The sequence below is a fragment of the Sturnira hondurensis genome, unplaced genomic scaffold (assembly GCF_014824575.4).
Source record: "Sturnira hondurensis isolate 20B ecotype Veracruz unplaced genomic scaffold, ASM1482457v3 Scaffold0022766, whole genome shotgun sequence".
In the NCBI taxonomy this organism is placed as follows: Eukaryota; Metazoa; Chordata; class Mammalia; order Chiroptera; family Phyllostomidae; genus Sturnira; species Sturnira hondurensis.
Window position 1 is genome coordinate 2139587 of NW_028095397.1, and position 22395 is coordinate 2161981.

Sequence of the window (22395 nt, forward strand, 5' to 3'; positions counted from 1 at the left end):
CAAACTACTCGGGTTCCCTAAAACAGAAACCCTGCACTGCGGTAAGAGCCAGCTCGAATCGATCTGTATCAGCCCCCCTTTCGAATGCACGAAGGAGTGTAAAGACAGACAGACTTTAGCTGCTGAAAGTCTCCGGCCCGGCCTCACCTCCCACATCAGCCTGTAGTCCATGTTCTCGTCCAGGTCCTCTGGCATCCGTTTCTCTCCGGCAAACGGTCCAAACTTCTCGCCCTGCACGGGGGGGATTACATGGAAGAAGCGTGAGCACAACACTCAAAACGACTAAAATAAACGATCGCTTCTCTTCTGGAAAAAATTTTGCTGCTAAGTCTCCGAGCTCCGTGATTGAGACACATTTAAAATATTAACCAATTTATACAACACAAAACATTTACATATCTAAAATCCAACTTAATCTTGTTTTCAGCCCAAGATCCTGACTTTGAAGCACAGGGGCCGAGATCAAAGGGTTAAACTGCAGAACCTTCAAATCCCGACCAGGCCCTGAAGGGCTGCGTCGGGCACTCGGCCCTCGGCCCTCGGAGGACAGGCCCTGGGTTTTGCCTGACTTGAGAGACAAGCCCACCAGGCTGAAAATCGCCTGGTTTCCATCAAAATCATAAATTCATCCCAATCATGACAAAGAAAGAAGGAGGCTTGCCATTCTCAGAGGGAGACTCCGTAAATAAAGTGTAAATTCTCCTGCCAGTCTCTCAAACAGCCAAGGGGCACACCGGGAACCAGCGCTGCCCAGCACCCTCCTGCAGCCCGCCTGCCTGAGAGCCTGGGCTTCGGGGCCCTGGGAGGGGCTGGGAGCTGCGTCCTGACCAGCTCCCAGGTCAGAGGCCCCCATGCACCAGGAGTGGCTGCAGTGGGGCCCGGGAGGTGGGTCAACAGCTCAGGGCACTCTTCTCACTAAGGGAAAGGAAGCAGGGACTGGAGAGACCCAGGCAGCGGGCTCGGAGTGGCGGCCAGATATTCGGTGAACCGGTTCAGGGACCCTGCCTGGGCCCCAGAAGAAGGGGCCCTTCCTCCCTAAGGAGGCAGGGGACTTGGGATGACCACAGCTGGGGGGAGAATAACCACCAAACAGCATCTGAAAGAAAACAATGGCTTAATGAGCAACAGAAAACCCAGCCGCCAGGGACGGTACAATGTTAAAGCATAAAGGGGTTGCCACCCACTAACCAGCCTCTCATTTCCCAGATGAGGAAAGGGGGCCCGAGAGGCTGTGGGCGACGGTGGATCCAAAGGACCCCGTCCTTGGTGTTAACTTGGGGGCAGGAAATGCTACAGAGACCCTTCCAATCAAGACTCTGACCCTAGTGGCCCAGCACAGGGACACTGCTATTTATAGCAACATAGAGGCGCTGGCACAGAGTTCAGGGCGCAGGTTTCAAAGCCACGTGTCCCGGCCACTCCATGCGGACAGCGGACACTCCGCATCGCTCCTCTGTGGACACAACAGCCCAAAGATGCTCCTATAAAGGGGATTTGTCCTCCCCCCAGCAGGGGACCTTCCCAGAATTGACTGGCTATGCAGGATGGGCAGGAAGAAGGGAAATGGACGCTTCCCGACCTGCCATGAGCCACGTGCCGGATGCTACCATGTAAGGATGTCCCCGTCCAACAGGGAGGGAAACTGGGACTCGGAGAGCTGCCATCACTTGAGGGAGGACAGAAAAAGGACTGGGAACCTGTAGTCTCTGCTCAGCCGAGGGCCCAGGCACTGTCCCCAGGCCACCACTCAACATGCTGGCAGGTGGCCACGCCGGCCGGGGGCCTGTCCACAGCAGGTGAATTGATTGGAGAAACAGAGGGCAAAGCCAGTCTCAAACACAGACCAAAAACTAGGTGTGTTTTGGTAACAAATGTGAGGGTATCGTGGTAGCGCACGTAGTTCAGCTGTTTGCCCCATTTGGTCACATGTTCGGCCTTGACCAACCATGGAGGACAGTGGTCATCGGTGCATACACTTCCCGAAACAACTAATCTACCCAGGACGTCAGTACAAATCTGGAGGGGAAACAGTGAACCGGCCAGGCCCGCAAAAGTCTGAAGAGGAAGGAAACCCAAATAAACCCCGGAAAGGACGTGGAGCTTCGACTTTTCAAAATGAGACTCAGAAACCAATGTTAGAGACTCGCTGCCCAGTCACTCCATCATAAACCCAAACCATGACAAATGCAGCTCTCAATGTTTCTCCCCGACCCGCCACCAGAAACGCGCTGTGCCTCTCAGCCGAGCACAGTCACGTACACAGGCCGAAACACACGCATGTGAAATCTCAGCCAAGCACATGGACACACAGAAACACACGCATGTGAACTGAAACAGAAATTTCGTGAAACGACACTACCCTTACTCTGCACAATGCACTCCCATACTGTCAACTCGATTTTAACCACTTGGGTCAAAATACAAGTTTTGGCCAAATAACCTAATTTCACAACTCACCAACGGGTCATCGTCACAGTTTGAAAGACACACAGAGGCGAGCCCAGGGGAGGGAAACACGTGAGACTATTTAGCTCCCTGGCCTCCACGAGACGCCCCTCAGCACACGTGTGACTGCGTCGGAACAGTCCGATCAAGTGCACGAGTTTCTGTGGCTGCAAGACAACAAGGACGTGAGCGGCCAGCTCGCAGTCGCCCACAGCGCTGGGGGGGAGGAACTCTGCAGATCATTGGGGAATTTATGTGCGTGGGACTTCAAATGCAGGTTTCAAACTCAGCAGACCCACCGTCCCTCTGAAGCTTCCCCTAAGGACCCCAGCACCTGTCCTAACTCTTTGTTCACTGTGGTTTCCACTGTGCAAGCGGCACTTTTTTAAAATTAATTTTTAAAGAGAAAGGAAGGGAGAGAGAGAGAAACATCAATGCGAGACAGAAACATCAATCGGTTGCCTTCTGCACGCGCCCCAGCTGGAGATCAAGCCACAGTCTTTTGGAGCGCAGGACAGCGCTCTGACCCACTGAGCAGCCCTACCAGGGACTGACTGCACTTTCTCAGCGATCTAAGTTTGCTGTGTATACACCGCTTTATTCACTGACCTCTCGCTAAGGAGACTGTGGCCTTGGGGTGAGCTTAGTCTGTCTAGTGAGCTTCAAGGTCTAGAAAGAAAATCCAGCCATTGTTAATACAACAAGAACAGTTTGTGTGACATCGATGTGACCTGGCAGTCAAGGAGAGTGGACTGGAATGCACATGCATGAACAATGACGACTTCACTGTACTAGTCAGTGGGGGCGGTAGACACCACTGAGTGAGCATGTGTACTGTGTGGCTGTCACAGTCAAAATGACTGAGCGAGTAGAGCAATGAATCTGCATCAGACTTTGCATTAAGCCTAAACATTCCTCTGTGGAAACTATTCGGATAATTCAGAAGGCTGCAGCTACGGGCAACTGGTGATGGGCAGGTCACTGCAACAACATTCCCGCTCATGCATCATGTCTCGTGAAGTGTTTCAAGGAAACATCAAATCACCCAGGTGACTCAGCCCCTACAGCCCAGATTTGGCACCTGTGACTTCTGGCTTTTTCCAAAACTAAAATCACCTTTGAAAGGGAAGAAATTTCAGAACTTCAATGAGATTCAGGAAAATACCACCATACAAAGGGGCAGCTGATGGTGACGGGGAGAACTGTGTGAGGTCCCAAGGTGCCTACTTTGATGGGGACTGAGGCGTCATTGTCCTGTGTACAGTGTTTCTTGTATCTTCTTCAATTAATGCCTCTATTTTTCATGTGACATGGCTGGATGCATTCTGGACAGACCTCAAATAATATATAAAATATATATAATATGTAATTATATAAAATAAATATATATTATATATAATTATTTTTCTTTTAGTTAGACCATATGAAATTGTCGATATTTGACCATTTTTAACCTACAAAAATGAAAATTTTTATGATTCACTACAATAGAAATTATCTACACACGCCTGAGCATATTAAACATCTCAGGTGGGGTTCGTAAGTAATGCTAACAGGAAGAAAACCAATGTCTCAAACTAGCTCCTTGAAAATGTCAAGATTCCTAGCCGCCCTCCTGCCATGGCCGGTTTCACCTTCCACGACCAAGTGGCCGAAGACCACTCACCAGCTGCAGGACGTGGCTGACGCAGCACCTCCCCGCTGTCCCCACCTGCCTGCACTACCAGAATGGCCTTCGGTCTGTGAATTCCCCCCAGAGCCCTCCTAAAGCTCTTCGCTGCTAACTCAAGGACCGCCATCTCCGATGCTTCCCGGGTTGGGCAGGAAGCAACATCAGACCCGAGAACAAATGTGCGGGGGGCAGGTCGGGAAGAGGCCAGGGGGTGCGCCGGGAGGGCGTGCCCGCAGTTTTTCCCCGGTTGAATGTTACCAGATAGCTGCAGATACTTCAGAGATGCTGATGACTTGAGTGTGTAAGTGAAATCCCTACCCTTCCATATCGGAAAGGAATCCCAACGTTTCGAAACTGTGCAGGTCCGATAAAATGCAACTGCAGGACAAAATCAACCTGCAGACACCACACTGTCCCAGTCCGATTCGCCGCTCAGACCCGGCCAAGCCCGGCCGACGGGGGTGCTCTTCTGCTGTGTCTGAACAGAGCAGATAATTATCCATTCAATTTGCCACCCACGGGGCTACACAATAACTTTTATAAAATATGTGATTGCAAACATGTGGGCCATTTTCTGTTGTTTTGCTTAATATAATTGGTAAGAAGTTGAAAGCAAGACTTACTGTAGATTCACCCCTTAGGAGAGCAGGGACCGCACAAGCGGAGGCTTCCCGGGGCCCGAATCCTAGTCCTCGCTGCCATTAATTAGCTGGGACCTGGGACATCACAGATATCTGAGCCTCAGTCTCCTCACTTCTAAAACTTAGGGATCTGGGTAGAAAGAGAAGAAGGGAGGGAAGAGGAGGGGGGGGAGAGAGAGAAAAGGAATGGAAACCAGGAGGCTGTTAAGAGAGATTTAATAAACATAACCAAATGTAATACGTGGACCTTGATTGGATCCTGGTTCAAAAACAAACTGCTATAAAAAACATTTTGGAGGCAGTTGGAGTAATCTGAATATGGGCTGGAATTAGGCAACATTAGGAAACTGCTGTTATTTTTGTTGGATGTGAAAATGATATTATGGCTATTTAGGAGAATGCCCTTATGCTGAACTATTGAGGAGTAAATTGTCATAAAGTCTGTAATTTACCTTGAAATGGTTCAGCAAATAAAAAATGTGTATACACATAGCTGAAACCCATTAAAGTGAATTCAATCTGCAGCTGAATCATTTATGTGGGAGATGATGATTTTTCACAGAAGGGGCCTCCAGCTCCCACTTGGAACATAATTGTATTTCGATGTTAAACTACTGTGCACACATGCACTCTTGCAATGCAATTAAGCTTTCAACAAAGTGCAATTCTGAAAAATACCCAGTCTTCTTTCCCTACTGTGACTGCCCAGCAGGGACAAGTTGCCTCCGTGTACCTGTCCTCTGCATTCTCCTTAGTACCAGAACGCCATCCTGGTTGAGGGGACGGATGTAACCAGGTAGAAAAATTACATTTACTGCCTCCCCATTTAGATGGGGAGGAGAGCTAATAAGCAGAAACCAAAAAAGCTCTTCTATGAGAGCTGGGTCAGCTGGGGAGACTTGGTTACTTCTTCTTTCTCCCCACCTGGAAAGAGCATGAGAGCTGGAGCTACAGCAGCCATTCTGAGGCCAGAAGAATTGCAAAGTCTTCCACCCTGATATTTTGCGTCGCTGAACTGATAGCCAAGCCCACCTGCCAACTTCTTGTCATGGGGAGAAGGTAATTCCCCAGGTTTAGGTCACCACGGTTGTCTCTGTTACTCTCAGCTGCTATGGGAGAAACCAGGGAAAAGAAGTCCAGGTGCCCAGGTACCGGAATTACTCTTGAAGAGATGCATCACAGATAGAATAGATAGGAAATGGGATGTGCAGGAGAGTCGTGAGGAAGGAGATTCTGGGCACGTGGTGACCTCCCTGTTGCACCGTTTCCCTGAACTACTTGCTTCTCACAAGCAAAACCACTGCTTTTCTGGTGCACGGGCAACGGGGTGAGGCCCCAGGTTCCGGCCTGGAACTGGCGTGGGGCTTTCTCTCCAGGGGGCAGAGGAATGAACTGGACAGCCCAGCCCTGCCCATATCTGGAGCTAAAATCCTCAGAATGTTCCTGATACTTCCCTGTCCTTCACCACATCTCAGCAGCACATTCTGTCACCATTGTCTACCGCATGGCCACCATCCTGGTCCAAGGCACCACCACCTCTCACGTGGATGCCCGCGGGAGAACCCTCACAAGCGCGCCAGGTCACGCACTTGTCCTGGGCCCACCCGTCCACAACAGCCAGTGAGGGGTCAGTAAACTCGAGCCAGAACTACCCCTCTGCCCCGAGGCCTGCAGCGGCTCCCCTTCACCCACAGAAAGCCAACGTCTTCACAGGGGCCCGAAGGGCCTAAGAGATGGGGCCGCTCCGCTTCTGCCCTTCCCTTCACCCACTCATTGGCCTCCTCCTGGCCTCGGCCCCCTGGCTCAGCCCATTCTGGCCTCGCTGGCCCCCTTGTCTGGACACAACAAGCAAACTCCCACCTGGGAGCCTCTGCTCCAGCTGCTACCTAGAACGCCCTCCCCTAGAAACATGCCCAACTTCTTCCCCCTCCCCCACCCCGCAGGTCACCACCCAGATCTCTGGCTGGTGACTCGAGCATCCCGCATGCACACCCATACTCTGCACCAGGTCTGCCAGGCCCGGCTCCACGTTTTCCTTCCTCCACGGCACCCCTCACGTCTCCACACAGCACAGAACTCAGTCACGCAGTCCCTGTCTGCTTCCGTCTGCCCTCACCAGGACACAAGCTCACAGAACCAGAGTTTGGGGTTGGTTCGATAGCGTTCTCCAAACGGCCAGGACAGATCTCAGTGATGAAGATGCACTGAATAATAGTGTGAAACAAGACCCAAATCAAAGAAAATGATGGCTGGGTCAGCTGGTGAGTCTTGGTTACTTCTTTCTTCCCACCTGGAAGAAGCATGAGAGCTGGAGCTACGGCAGCCATTCTGAGGCCAGGAGAATTGCAAAGTCTTCCACCCTGATATTTTGCGTCGCTGAACTGATAGCCAAGCTCACCTGCCAACTTCTTGTCATGGGGAGAAGGTAATTCCCCAGGAAAATGATGGCACCACCCACAGCACAGAAATATATGCAGTCATTAAAAATAATACATTCAAGCAAAAAAAGATTACTTGCAGGGATTTCCACAAAACACTCGTACATGAGAAATGCCAGGTGATGGAATGAGTGGATTCTTGTCTCACTTTTGTAAACTAATGTTTCTAAAGCGTTTGATTGAGTGTAACAGCTTCTTAACAGTATAGAGAAAAGTCTCAGGGGGGGGTTCTTCAGCAAAAAGGGTCTGAGGGGTGACCTCAGTTCCAACCCGGACTAACTCTCTCACTGTTGACACCACCTCCCTCCACATCAGCCCCCCACCTGTAAAACACAGACAGCCATCGCTCCCCCACAGGCTTGATGTAGGACTTAAATTCAAACTGTGTGACACAGCCAGTGAGTGTCATCCTGTCACTCACCATGTGTCCCTAGCAGCCAGCCCAGTGCTGAACCAGACAGTGGCTCCACAAATATTTGCTCAAGGAATTAACGGTAGCTGCTATTATCACAAACAAACTAGGAAGTTTCACAGGAAGCATTAGTTTAAATAGATTAGTTGTACAGTTTTTGTTTTTTTTAAATCTGTAATAACCCCAGGACATGCAAAGCTGGATGGAGTCCCCGCCTTGGGGCCCAGGAGACAGCCCCCCTTCCCCCACCTATGGCAGGCTTGGCCGGTGACTCGGCTTCCCCTCCGCTGTCGCTTCCAGATTAGTTATCATCAGCCACCAGGAAACTCGAGCAAACACCCTCGGGCGGAAGTTCAACCCCGGCAGAGAGACCCCTTGTGTCTTCCCCAGAATCACCTTCAAATCAGAGCTGGCCAAGCGCCTCACTCCGCAGAGCCTCACCTTCTTGCCTGCACGCACGTCGGTGCATCACCTGTTTCTTCCTCGATGCGCCTACTTCCTTTTGCTTTCATGGCTCCTCTTCCCCACGTTTCTCTAACCCTATCCAACTTGCTTACTGTATTTTCAAAAGCTCAAATTTAAACCTTTATGTCAGGTGTCCCCCCCTGAGACTTTACCTGACCCCATGTGTAACCGCAAGTCCCCTATCAAGATGTCGGCCCCACTGGGCAGACAGGGCATAGGGATTGCGGAAGGGTGGGCCTGAGAGGCGGCAGTTCTCAGCCGGACTGTGCGGGACTGTTCTGGGCTCCAGTGTCTTCACCCTCAGCCTGAGGACACGCACTGGAGATGGCTCCCAAATGTCTTCAAACGATCGACACTGAGACCACCACCAGAACCCGTCGGAGAATAAGGCAAGGCACCTATCCCACGGGGGACCTGCAGTGGGTACAGTGCATGGCCACCAGCACGTGGAGACTCACCCCGGCTGGTGGTTGTGAGATGTTCCACATGAGCTAACAGAGGAGGAACTATGCACCGGAGTCATGGTAGAATGGGTAACAGTCCAGCAAAGCGTTTCCGTCCAAATCCTGAGAACCCGGGAGCAGGTCGCCTCGCATGGCACTAATGAAAGGGCCTCTGCCAACGTGCCTCTGGTAGGGACCCGGGTTTCTGGCTGGGCCTGGTCTAACCACAGGGTCCTCACGGAGGAGGCAGAGGTTGGAGGCTGTGGGACCCTGAGCAGAGAACACGGGCAGTGTCCAGGACATCGATGAGGGTCAGGGAGGGGGCAGCCTGCCACCCATTTCACATGTATATTCTCTGGAACCACAATGTGATACGTGTTGTGTTACTCCACTAAACACTGTAAGTTTTACCCTGAAAAACATTGAGGGTGTCTGGCAATTTTGAATTAGGACCTGTGTCTGTTCCAGAGAAGGGCCAAGTGCAGTGGGAGACAGCCCTGAGGTCATGGGCAGGAGCCCCAAGGGCAGAGCAGCAGAGGGCTGAGAGGGAAGGAAGCCAGGGACAAAGGGGCAGCCCCCCGAACCTGGCGTGCACCCAGTGGAGCGCTCCCAGGGCTCAGCGATGCCCTTCCCTATCTCCAGGGAAACAAGGGGACCAGAAACCTGGGGGAGGCATCATATTGTACTTCCCGGTTACTTAGTTATTTCCTTTTTTACTTTTCTTCAGTTTTCCTCTAAGTCTTTAGTTCTTTTTAAAAATACATTTTAAAAAAGAAAACCCAGCTCAGCTACACTAAGCATATGCAACTTAAAGGGCTTCTAAAAATATCTGAAGATCAGCTAAGGTTTTAGTTCACTAATGAAGAATGGATTGGAAAGCAGAAAAAAATTTAAAGGTCAACACAGGACCATTGCAAACAAGTTGACCAGAAGTAATAACCAAGCAAGTATGTGATCAGTAAATCGGGGGTAGTAATTAGACCTTTAAATAAGAGACCTGCTGTACAATAAAAGGAGGTAACGCACACACAGGCACGGAAAACATAAAACTCAGACTTGGAAACACGTGGCAGTTTCGGGTCGCCCACAGTTCCCGGCAGTCCCACCAACACCCCACTCAGCTCCGTCCACTTGCATTGGGAGCCCCAAATCCGGGCAGACTCGCTGGCCGCAGTCAGCATCGCGGGTCCACTGCTCACCCTGTGTCACCCAGGCAATACACAATGTGTCACATGGCCACCCTCACTGCCTTAGCTGAGCAGGGATGTCATCTAGTGCCTACTTTGCAGTGTTAACAGAAGAGGGAAAAAAATAATGCCTATACTACAGTTAAAATGCTCAATAATAAAGGCAGTATTAATAACAATAGCGTGACTCCATTCGATTTAGCTCCTCCATGAGGCCTCTGCAAACCCCCAGCGTTTTCTGCCGCCTTCCTACAGTCTCAGCTCAGCACAGCCTCACAGCCTCCCACCATCGTCGGTCTGCATGGGCACCGTCTACATTCCCGACCCCAGACCGGACAGAACATCACTGGAACTCCGCAGTGCCGAGGCCCAGTACGGTGCCTGGCACAACTGGCCCTTACATCCGTGTGGATCTTCCCGATTTCACTTGCTCACCGCCATCGCCCCCCATAGGACAAGCTCCTGTGGACAAAGACCTTGTCTGTTTGCTCCCCTGCACCCCCAGAGCCTGGCAAAAGGCCCACTGCGTGTGACAAAGTCAGAGGGCAGGAAAACCAACAGCCAGTGATGAACCCAAACCCGGCAGGATGAAAGTGGAGCCTGGAATTTGGCGATTCTGCGGCAAGGAGCCTGCTCCAGGACACACTGTGCCGAACACAGTGGGTGTGCAACAGGATTCAGGGGTCCCATGGATAAGGGAATCCCAAGTCAACGAGGCGGATGTAGTGCGGGCCGAGTCTGCAGCAAGAGCCCAGCACCTCAGGACAGGGCAGGGTGAGAGTCTCCGAGTTCGTGCATCTAAAGTGATCTACTCACAGAACTGGCCAGAGAACATGAAACCTTTAAATTAAGGTCCTTCACTTAACAGCTGGACTCCTCTTCTCAGACCATCACCAGGGGCAGGCCGAGTGCAGGTGACTGGGAAACACTTAGGAATCAAGAAACCATAGGCAAACAGGTAAAAGGTGTAGGGATGCTCGGCGTCAGCCTTCAGTGCACCTGGAGTCCGAATCCAGCTTCAGCCCCCTCCCCAGCCTGCGGACCCCAGGGGAGCCGAGGCCTGTCCGAGATCACCTCTGGCCTCAGGGAGCCCACCTGTGACTGACGGCCTCGGGATGCCGCATCTCGTGACCGAAATGGGCCTGTGCCACTCGCAGGCTGTCATCTGGACTTCCCGCACACACCTGCAGATTCACCCAAAGGGCAGGTGAGCACTGCGGATGTGGGTGGGTGGAAATCTCGGTGTTTTACACACGAAAGTCCCGGGAGCGAGGAAAAACAGACGTGTGCGTTCAGTGCTGCGAGAGTGAAGTGGAGTCGATGACGTGGGGAGCTGTTTACACGATGCCCCCCAAATAGTGGAAACGTCCACATGAACAACATGGACAAACAAGTTGTAATCAATAAATATATCAAAAGAAAGCACGTTGGCCGGCTATTCCTAAAAAACCTACATAATAATATAAGGCAAAAATAGGCATTTTGTAATAATTCTCTAATGTTTACACAATTTTTAGTATATTACTTGTAATAACATTAAACAAAATCACGTTTAAGGACTGTGTTTAAGTTTTAAGTATTTACATTTAGGCCTGAGATCTTCGAGAAAAATCCACGTGGGAATTTTCCTACCTGGTGAGAAAGAATTAAAAGCAGATTTTCAGCTCCTGCTTTGAAAGAGTGGCGATGTTAACACCCACCCACCCATGGCAATAGCGTTTCCTCAGTGCGCCTCGAACTCAAGAGAGGCTGCCTGCTCCGGGGCACCCCTCCCAGCGTTCTTCCAAACCCCCATTTGAAAGAGTGAACGTGGGGCCTGTTGGTTCCAAGTCTGCCTGGAGGCTGCAGCCAGGGAAGCCTCCGCAGCCTCGTCCACCACTTCCTCTGCTCTGAGGTGAGGGCTGGGGGAGACCCACACTCAGGAGCATGCATCCTGGCGTCTCTGGTGCACCCGAGGCCCTCCTGACAGCATGCCTTACGCACAAGCCTGCTCTTGCCCCAACTGCCATTTGTGAAAATATCCGGTAAGCGGGTGGGGTGAGGGTGCTGGGAAGCTGACAGAGAACCATCTGGAAAGAACGTGAGCTCCGGACTCAGAAGCCGCGGGTTCGAAGCCTAACTCACTAGCTGGGCAGGAAATCGGACCCTGCAGCGCTTCTGCTTCGGCAGCTTCACTCGAGGACTGGCGCGTCTCTCACGCAGGCGGGGCCCCTGCTGCGCCCTGGCACCAAGCGTCTGCTCCGGAAACGCGGTTCTCGGAACCCGCACGCCTGCCCGAGACACGGCTGCAGCCCAGGACTGTGAATCGAAAGGTTTGGAATTTTCCAGTCCTCTCTCCTCCTAGGCCTTTGCTTTCAAGAGTCAGAGTTCCCAGGCCGCCCCGCGTGCACAGTGCCACGTGCTCGCCCGGCTCAACTGCCTCTAAGTTTCTGGGAGGAGAGACCTCGCCAGAGAAAAAAGATCGTGCAGTTGGCACCTCCCGGAATCCGCGGGAGGGAAAGCACCCCTGGTGTCTGAGCGAAACACAGGCCGGTGTGGGCCGCGCGTGGGTGTCCCAAAGGAGGCGAGGAAGGAGGGGGGTGCGCGTGCGCCCTGGAACCCCCGCCCCGCGGGCGGAGAAGCCCTCGCGGAGCCGCGGTCGCGCGGGTGCCCGGGTAGAGAAGGCTGCGCAGGGACACTTCCTGCCGGGGGAGGACAGACATCCTGCCGCAGGGCCGCGGGCAGTGCCGCCCCCCGACCCGGCAACGGGGCGAGGCCGGCACTGACGTGGCGCTGCCGCCGGGACGCTGGCGGGCGAGGCCGCCCTGCGGGCCCCCGGCCCCCGGCCCCCGGCCCCCGGGACCCCGCCGCCCGGGGGCACCACGGGCGAGCAGCCGGAGGCCCGGGCCCGCGGAGGGCGCGCGGGGCGGGCGGGGCGCGCGGGCCGCCGGGTCACCCACCTTTGCGACTCTGCGGGCCGTGTAGAGCCCCATCCCGTCCTGCACGCGGGACGACTTCAGAGAGAACCTGTCGGGCACGTACATGCCCAGCATCCTCCCGCCGTGGGAGGCGGCGCATCGAAATTTGGGGTGCCTGTGGAGGGGCGCGGCGGCGGGAAAGAGGAAATGGAGCTTCCCTCCCAGAATCCCCACCTCCCCGCCGATTCCAGGATCCCCCGCGGCTCGGCCCCTCCTCGCCCCGGCCCTGGCTCGGCCCCAGCGCGGCTGCCGGCGCTGCCCCGGCGGGGGCGCGGGCAGGCCGGGCAGGGGCGCCGGGCGCCGCGCGCTGATTGGCCCCGAGGTGGTGGCTCGGACCCGCGCCCGGGAGCGTTGCCCGCAACGGGGCTGACCCGGGGCCTCCACTCGCGCCGGCCGCCGCGCGCCCCGCCCAGCGCTGGGTCTGCCCCTCGGAAAACACCGCGAGTGCCAGGCGGGGATTTTACTCCTGGGATGTGGGCCTGACACAGACAGGGCCTCCGGCGGCCTCACCTCGCTCCAGACCCCTGGGAACAGCCCCTGGGCTCCAGGAAGTGGGGGTCCCTCCCACATCTGACTTCTGCTACTTTGTTTTTTCCTGTTTGAGAGGTTTGAAGTCGTAGGGAGCCCCTAAGAACATTGTTGAACGTTCAGAGAGAGGGAGTGTGCACTGCGCCCCCAACCAATCCATTTCCAAATTTAATTAAAAATTTGTCGCGAGCTATCTAATATTTAAATGGAGTAGAAAGTAGGTTTTTGTTTTTGTTTTTTGTATGGGGCCAACTCCTGGTTAGACATTTCTCAAAACAACACTATTCCTGAGCCCACTCTTGCTTGAAAATCACCTGACCTCGCGCATTTCCAGACATACCTCGGTGGAGGAGGGGGCCGCGGGAGGGGACACTCAAACCGTAGAATCCATGATGGCAGCAATAAAATGACGCCACAAGTCTTTTTCTAGTGTTTTTAATCAAGTCAGAGCAGGGCGCTTAGAGGAGACTTACAAGGCTGATCGGTTCATCCCTCAGAGCGAGCTAGGAGCTCTCTGCTCTTCTGATGTTCCTGATAATTTTCTACCCAGGTTCTTCTCTTGGAAACCACTGATGCTCCCATAAACATTTGCTGCTCCTTATAAACCAATAAAATAATAACTTTGGAGAAATTAAAAACCATTCTCTTAAAAAACGAAATTCAACTGAATGCATTTGAAAGATCTTACTGGCTTTATTTATCGACCCATGGATCAGGCAGCCGCCAAACGGGACCTGGGAGGAACTGTGCGGAATGAAGACTTTCATTGGCAGCAGAGAGCAAGAGAAGGAAGTTTCAGCAACCAGGTTGCAGCAAAGCCACTGTCCTGAGGGCTCTCTGCATCAGGCGATGACCTCACCAGTGCCAACCAGACAAGGCGTGATTGACAGGCGTGAGATCCATTTCCTAAAGGGCTGAAACTCTCAAGTTGGGTCTCAGCTGGGTTGCAGCCCTTAGCCTAAGTGACTCCATTTTGAGCCTGTCCTCATGTTTTCCACAAAAAACACCATAGAAACAGTTTCTGTGTCCACAGAACTAAGGAAAGCCTTGGAACACAAACAGTTCCTAATTTCCCAAGTAGAATTTATAAATATTCAGAAAAAGTGTTTTTTTTCTTAAAGCATTATGAAGAAAGTCAATAATAGCAACGTTCAGAGATTTTAAAGAAGGGAACAAATGAGCATTTCTAACAGTGAGTTTCAGGAAAGCTTTACCAGGGGTGAGAGAAATGACGCCTTAATTGTTCTGAGTTTGGGTCCTTTTGACCCCCTGTTGAAGATACCACCTCACTTTCTGTCCAGGGAAATGTATCAATACATAAACACAAAGTTTGTTTGGGGGAAATTACACGGCCTTGAAACACAGAATACATGTTCAACAGATATTTATTAATTAAAAGTGAAAACGAGGCTAAGTGGGGATTTTCAGGCTAGTCGATGGTGAGCCCAAAGGTCATGCTCGGGCCTCAAAGAATCCAGGCCGAGTAGCTTTCCCGGGACCCCTTAACCCTGTGCTGAGCCCAGGCCAGGCCAGGCCAGCTCCACCGGGCCCAGCTGCAGCCAAAACCGAGGGTGGCCCATGGCCTTTCCCCAGGAAATGGCCCTTTATCAGAGGACTGTCTTTCCACCCGGCCCTTAAGCCACACTAGCCACCCAGGCAAACGCTCTGCCGCATCTCTGTGGGCACAGGCGTCCCCCCAGCATTTGATCACCGAGAGAGGAAGCTCTGTGACACAGAGGGAAAGGTCCTCAATCACAGATGCCCCTGGCTTTGGCCTGCCTCCCTATTGGCCGCCCGCTTCGTTTCTGGGGAACAAAGTGAACTGCTCAAGAACGCCACCTTTCTCAAGGTACCGTCGTCATCCGTACCAGTAAGGAAACGGTAAAATAGATAAATTAATAAATAAATAAATGTCTTCACAACGATAAATCTGAAAGTAATGAGCCGAGAAACTTCCCAGATCTTTTATAATCTCCACCAGGAATTTTATTACAGCGCATTCCATCAAAGCATGCACTGTTCTCTTTGTCTGTTTGATGGAGTTTTCTGAAGATCCACCACCGGCAACATGGAAACCAGCAATAAACATAATCTCCATTACAGCACATAAAAACAGATGCATGTTTGCCAACTCAGAACGCACCACAGTGACCGGAAATTAGATTTCGAAGCCAGTGAGACAGTGGCGGTGCAATGAGTCATCTCCTAAAACCCTAAAATCCAGAGAGTGACCTTTCAATATTATCTCTGAAAAGGGGAAATTAAAAGTCTGCTTTATATCAAACGTTTAAATCCAGTCTTAAAGAAAAACAAAATCAAAACATTGACAGTGAAGAACTACCATGCTCCTGAGTTGCTTACTCTAGAAACTATTTCACCACATTGACACAAGAGAGATGACCCCCAGCACATCTCTTGGTACTTTTAAATTTGCTTTAGGCAGAAATTTTTTTTTACTGATATTCCTAAAGCGGGCACTACTTATTGAACTCAAACTGATGCAGAACCAGTTGGTCTGTTCCAGGGAAGACTTGCCTTCTAATTCTGCAGTAATTAGTGACTTTGCCACACACACAGGGTCGAATTCTTTTGACGGTGTCTCGGTCGTTAATGACTGTCGTTAATGACTGCAATGGGAGAATGAGAGCCTGGCAGGAGGGAACACTGAGCTATATTTGTCTTCAGTTTCCTGAGAGTCAGAAGGATTTTGGAGTGAATGAATATAGAACCAACTTTCCTGAGCAGAAAAGAACGAAGATTGATTGGGTGTGATTGCAAAAAGGAAGAAACAAACTCCTTGAAAATGAGATTCGGAGTTGGGCGCGGGCTCTGAAACCACCTCCCCTTCGCAGGGATTCCGCAGTAGCCCCGGCGCCTGGACACGCGCCCCCAAAAGCTGGAGACGCCTGCGCATCCCCGCGTCGTCATCTGTTCGCAGTGAGGACGCCAACGACTGACTGGTAGGCAGACCCAGAGAAGAGAACCACAGCACCCTTTCATCGGAAGCAGCCTAGACGCTGTCAGAATGAGAGAGAGTCGTGTTATAAAAGGAAAAGCGGGGGCATAAGTCAGCGGCCCGGGCACCCCCAAGTCAGCGCCAACCCTGGAGCAGGAGGTGCAGGGGAGGCAGGAAGCTGGGGGAAGGCGAAGGCAGGAGACCAAGAAGGATGATCGTCTCCAGGTATTGAGCCTCGTGAATTCCAAAAACTGAGGTTCATTGGATCTGTCATCGCAAAGCCCTACCAGCCCCACCAGAACAGCCCCACGTCCTCAGCCCCAGTTTACGCTGAAGGAAACAGCCTCAGAGAGGTGACTGATCTCAGGCACCTTCATTCGTCCACCACGTGGAGGAGGTGACTCAAACTGAGGACAGGCTGCCGGCAATGTCCTTAGTTCTGGACCCAGCCCAGTCAGACTGTCTCCCTCTCCAGGTTCACTTCCCTCGAGGCTGAGCAGGGTGAGCTCTCCAGTTCTCTCTCTCTCTCTCTCTCCATTTCTTTTATCTCCCCACCCAGCCCCCCTCCCATCCCTCCTCTAAAACAAGAAGGCAGTGTGGTTGGTCAAGGTCATGGTCAGAGGCTTTAGTGTGGTCCGATCATCTGTGTCTAAGAACAGACCAAGTCCTGTGATTCTCCAAGGCTCTCTCCTCTGCAGAGGGTGTGAGATGAGACCGTCTCACAGAGGTTTCTCTGAAGCTGGCAGCCATGTTGTGGCTTGGTCTCCTTATAATTACACCCTAGCTCATCCACGAATTTTAATCTATAGAAATGGCATTGAAAAGAATTAGTAATGAACCAACAAAGCAATACCAATGTTCCTATATTTGTCAAAACCTCGCAATTTGTTTTACTAGTCTCCCTTCTCCCTCATTAAAGTAATATTGTGACTAAAGAGCTCAAACATATTTTTCCTTAAAAACTCACCTTCCTTGTTCAAAATTTTTTAATATATTTTATCGATTGTGACACACTCTCCCAAATGAGTGAGAAGGAGTCACAGTAAGTAGGCATTTTTTATAAATTCTGAAATTAGGTAGAGGATAGAAATAATAACTATTCTAATAATGTCTCACTGATTATTTAGCACAAGAGAAGAACCAACTTTTCCATAGGAAATGTTATTTCAAATAAACACGACACTTGAGTGCTGATGTTTCCATGACCCTCTCATGAAAAGGGTCACGTACACGCTGGTGATGTAAGTCCCCGTGGAATGAGGGCCCCCCAAGGCGCCCTCTCGCAATGGCCTCTTTCTTCTGACGTCTGGCAGCCTGAAGTTTCACCGTCAGGAAGAGAAGCTTCTAGCTCCGTCCTGCGCTGAGTGTGTGACCACACCAACATTGTTGGAGGGTCATTCATTTTAGAATGTTTCTGTTTTCCAGTTGTGAGCAAATACTATTTTAACGTACTTTTACATGTGAATGTAGAATATTTATTTTACTCAGACTCTTAGGCGAGTTCAAGAAAACTGTGTCCGCCAACACCGGCTTACTTTGTTTTAAAGAGGCTCTGTGATTGGCAACAGCGTAGACACACCACTCACTTCGCACACACCAACGAAACCTTCTACCACTGAAATAAGTCTGTAGACCTTAAGCTCTTATATCCAAACCTAACTTGCGGAGAATAGCACTTAAATCATATATGTGAGCATAATAAGAAACAATAAATTATTACAAAAGCTCCCAATGTCATGTGTCCTGAAGGTAACTTAAATCCTTTGTTACAAGAAACTTGTCAACATATGGAAAACCAAATTTTCTGGCTGTGTGACAGGTGTATTCTCTGGAGAAAAGACAACAAAAAATTTAAATAATCAAAGATGGCAAAAATAACAGATTCTCTTATACCACTGGGTCAGATGTTTCCTCCATGAATTATATATAATCCTGCTGCCTTCGCGCCGCTGCTCTCTTTGAGGAGTTCGGTTATCGTAAGTCTGTCTCTCTTTATTGAAGGCCACGGCGCAGCTGCGAAGTAAAAATTGGCATCACGCTGATTCCTCAAGTCATCAGTTCTGAGCGTTTCTGCAAAATATTACCACGAAGGACCTCATACCAGAGGAAGCAAAAGGCTTTAAAACAATCACACAGACCGTGCTGGAGTCTGTGCTGAATTATACAGGCTACCCACAGAAATAGCTTCTGGAATCCTCTTCCTCCGGACACGGCTGCCAGCATGGTCGCCCCCACTGTTCCCGCCGTGGGAGCCCCATCCGCGGAGGCCCCCAGTCTCCAGTGGAGACTTGAGGAGCCCTGGGGACGGCGAGGGCTCTGCAATCTGGAAGAGTGTGGTATCGGAATCGCAAAGCTGAGTATTCGAGTGAGACCATAGAGAAGGCGAGCACCTCCCTGACACCCCATTTCTGTGTCTCTACTTTGGGGACCATAGGGCCTCCTTTGCAGAGCCCCAGGCCCAGCACAGTTTCCAAATAAATGAAAGTTACTGTTACAACTGCCATGGCTGAGGACTTGGGTTCATAGCCATCTTCTATGCCCCCCACCTTCGCCGCAATGACACAGAAGGGGTCTGTTAACTTGCACCGTGGCACATGGCAGCCCCCGGCCATCCCTGCAGACCAAGAGTGGCATGTTCGGGGTCTGGAGAGAGCTGACTCTAAGACGGCGTGATGCTCCCACGGAGGTGAGCAGGACCCCGACAGTTCCCAGGAACAGCTCGAAGGACCCTTTGTTCTCTGGGCCCCCTGATTGCTCGCGTGTCCCAGCAAAGGGGAAACCAAACCTGCCCGTTAAATGGTGCTTGACACACCCAGTCAGTATGTCGTCTACGAGGGCACTCCCAGTTCATTTAACAAAACTTGGAAAGAAGTTGTTCAATTTTTAATTGAAAGTGTCTATTTAAAAAAATAAATCTTGCCCTGACCAGGTGGCTGGGTTGGTTGGAGTGTCATCCCGTACACCGAAAGATGGTGGGTGTGATCCCCCCGTAAGGGTGCGTTCAGGAGACCACCTATCAGTGTTTCTCTCTCAACATCCATGTCTCCCTCCCTTCCTCTCTCAAACATATCCTTGGGTGAGGATTAGAAAACATTTTAAAGTCACCCATCTTTGTCATCACATATTTCTGCAACAAGTATGTAGAGAACAAGTAATTATGTGCCAAGCACCAGGAATTCTCAGGGAGGCAGTGAGTTTGCGGAGACAGAAAGTCTCCCCCACAAGGAGCAGGCTCCCCAGCACTCTGAACCCTGAGCGTGACCTTCACTAGGTGGAAGGGGACGCAGACACGGAGCAGTCACACCACAGATGAGCACTATGGTCTCGTGCACCCCGTAATTGGCCTGCAGAGCGCCCGGAAGGACCCACAGCCCTTCCCACGCATCAGCGGTAACCACCCAGCACTCGCGGAGCATCTGGACAACGTGCGTACTCAGAGACCAGACTGGGCAGCCAGGGCCCTGAAGGGCGGCAGTGCAGAGCACCTGAAACCTACAGATACAGGGGAGGACCCACAGGGGCTCTTCACGTACAACGAGAGCGGGGACATGGGACAAACGCAGGAACCCAACGCATAGGGGACACCCAGTAAATCACACACACTGACTATAAATTGGTATGAGGAATAAACCGAAGATTTTCTCATTGAGAGGAAGAGCACATAGTGTCTTGGGCAAATCTTTCACCAAGTACTAAAAAAAAAATTGCTCCAAAATTCATTAAATGTCAACAGCAGAACCGAATGACCTCTACCTGCGCTTTGCCGCCAAAAGTCTGGCGCCCACAGGGGACACCTCGCAACAAGTGTATCCCTTGCAGAAGTCTGTCCCGCTGGCATGGAATTTTGTCTGGGTACACACATACCATTACGCTAATATTTAAAAAAGATAATTAAAGTCAACACCAAAAAAGAGAACCGCTTGAAATCTTTGCAATAGTTTTCACACAATGAGAACAGAGAGGAGAAAAATATATGAGTTAATCTTAAAACTATTTGGTTCATTTATTTTGGATTCCTGGGTCCTCTATTTCACACACATGAGCCTCTATTTTCTTTCCCTTTTCCTGCCAGCCTCCTGCAGCTTGGCGTTATTATATACTATAAAAAATAGTTCACTCATGCAATTGCAATGCTTTTAACTTTCAGGCTCAGTAGGGGAAAATGTGGAGGTGTTTAATTCTCCAGTTTTACTTTTTTTTTCCAGGGGAAATGAAAGTCAAAATGTGAAAAGTAGCAACTTGCAGTAATGTTTCTTCTTTTCCCGAATGTCTAAATGGCATCATAGTCAAATACTTTATTACAGATAATCCTAGCCAACTTAAATGTCCAATTTCTCAATAAAACACAAATCAGGAGAAGTCAATATCTTTGCAAATGTGATTCCAATTTTTGCCCCCAGATAGTCTAACTGTATTTCCACTCACTTCAGAGGAAGGTACACAAAGCACATCTGAGGAGACAACTTCTCCCATGAAGTTTAAAATGATTGCACGGGAAGTAAAATATTTCTAACGCTTATAATGATACAGCAGCTGCAGAGCTTTCAAAGGAAGGCATTAAAACTCAGCAAAATTCAATGAAAAGACGTTGTTCATTTAACTAGCTTTGAAGTGTTGTAACTTATGTGAAAGAACGCTTCGGTTAGCCCTGGCTGGTAGCTCAGCTGGTTGGAGCACCGTCCACGCAGCAGACTGTCACGGGTCCGATCCCCAGGCGGGGCACACACCCAGGTTGCTAGGTCGATGCCCGCTCAAAGCCCATCAATGCTTCTCTCTCTCCCTTCCTCTCTCTCTGAAATCAATAAAACATCTCCTCGGGCGAGGATTAAAAATAAATAAATAAAGAGAACACATCTAATAAAGAATGCTTTATGTATTCCACAGTATTTATTCATACCAGCATCAATTTTTCAAAGGAGGAATAGTTCCTAGCCCAGTAACACTCCATATGACAATCAGCCGCAATGTGGAATCTGAGAAAGCCCTATTGCCTGTGTTAAGAAGGACCATTTAGATCCACGTAACATATTTAGTTGCAATCAGGTGGTTTCCCCATTGGTGCTAAGAAGAACAGACAGGGGGAAATAGTAAATAACGAAACTAAACGACTAAAAGAAAAACTGGCTTTACTTATTTTTTCGCTGAATTCATGAGCCCCGAGGTTGTTCTGGGCCTTCCATGACACGACCCCAATAGGCTTAATCTCTCTGCTTTTCTGTCTCTAGAAACTGTCCTGCCAACACCTCTTGAAATGCGCCCCTCCTCCTCCCTCCCAGAGGGCCTGCATTGACACCGCTTCCATTCTGGTCTTGCCCTTCCCGTGTCACTGGTGCCATCCAGAGTTCAGAGCCTCAGAGCTGCCCGCCGACTACTACACTGTCCTGTATGACGCCGTTACACTCGCACCTCTTTACCTGAGTGCAGTGCAGAAGCCCAGGTAGATCTCTGTTCCTTAAATGACGTCTGACGCATCCTGTCTCCAAAACCTTGAGCAAGTCCACGTACCTACGGGGTACCCCAGCATCCTCACCCTGAGTCAAGGGGCAGTCCACAGTTTGGCTCCGTCCCACCCTGCCAACCCCACCTTCCGCTCTCCTTTAAGAATCCCCCAGCCACTCAAATTCACTGACCCCCTCCCCCCAATGTATCATACCTGGCTCAAGGTTGCGTGCACGGCTTTTCCCAGTGTTTTAAATGCCCTCTCCACTGTTTCGTCCTGAACTTCGACCACCCTTCACAGTCCAATCCACATGCCGTCTTTTGCACGGAGCCATTTCTGATCCCCACAACGGGAAGCAATCTCTCCTGCTATCACAGGGCCTTCAATAACTGCTTCCGGGTCGTTTGGCATTTAACAATCGCTAGCTTATATCGTTAGGGGTGTGCGTGTCTGTGTGTTTGTTCTTGAAACTATCTAATTAGATGGTAAGGTCTTTGATGGCAGGTACTGTCTTAATTCTCAATCCTTGTTTACCCGGAAATCCCCTGTAAAGACAGTGGCGCAGTTCAGAAGGGGTGGGCTCCTGCGTAGTGTCACGGCCATCGTACTGGACCGGCCCCTTCTGGGGCTGTGCTCGCCCGGCTCGCGTGTGGCTGCACGTGGCAGCCCTCTGGCAGACTGCGTCAGCTCAGGACCCAGGCCTGACTTCTGCCTGCCCATGTCCTTTTCCCAGTGTTCTGTAATGACTGTGTCTCCGTAGGTCACAGCTGCCTTGGATCCTTTCCTACTGAAGGGCAGCGGAATGTGCCAC

The 22395-nt window shown here is 50.9% G+C and overlaps 1 protein-coding gene across 2 annotated transcripts in view; it reads right to left on the reverse strand.

Annotated features, from left to right (window-relative positions):
• The window catches only part of PRDM5 (PR/SET domain 5), an 83769-nt gene extending 70908 nt beyond the window's left edge, over positions 1-12861 (reverse strand). For both annotated transcript variants that reach the window (XM_037036305.1, XM_037036304.1), the window contains exons 1-2: positions 12643-12861; positions 148-231 (exon numbers count right to left, since the gene is read on the reverse strand). In XM_037036305.1, the coding sequence (XP_036892200.1) occupies positions 148-231; positions 12643-12735 (177 nt within the window). In that variant the 5' untranslated portion in view covers positions 12736-12861. The remainder of the gene's footprint in view (positions 1-147; positions 232-12642) is intronic.
• Between the last annotated feature and the right edge of the window lie 9534 nt (positions 12862-22395).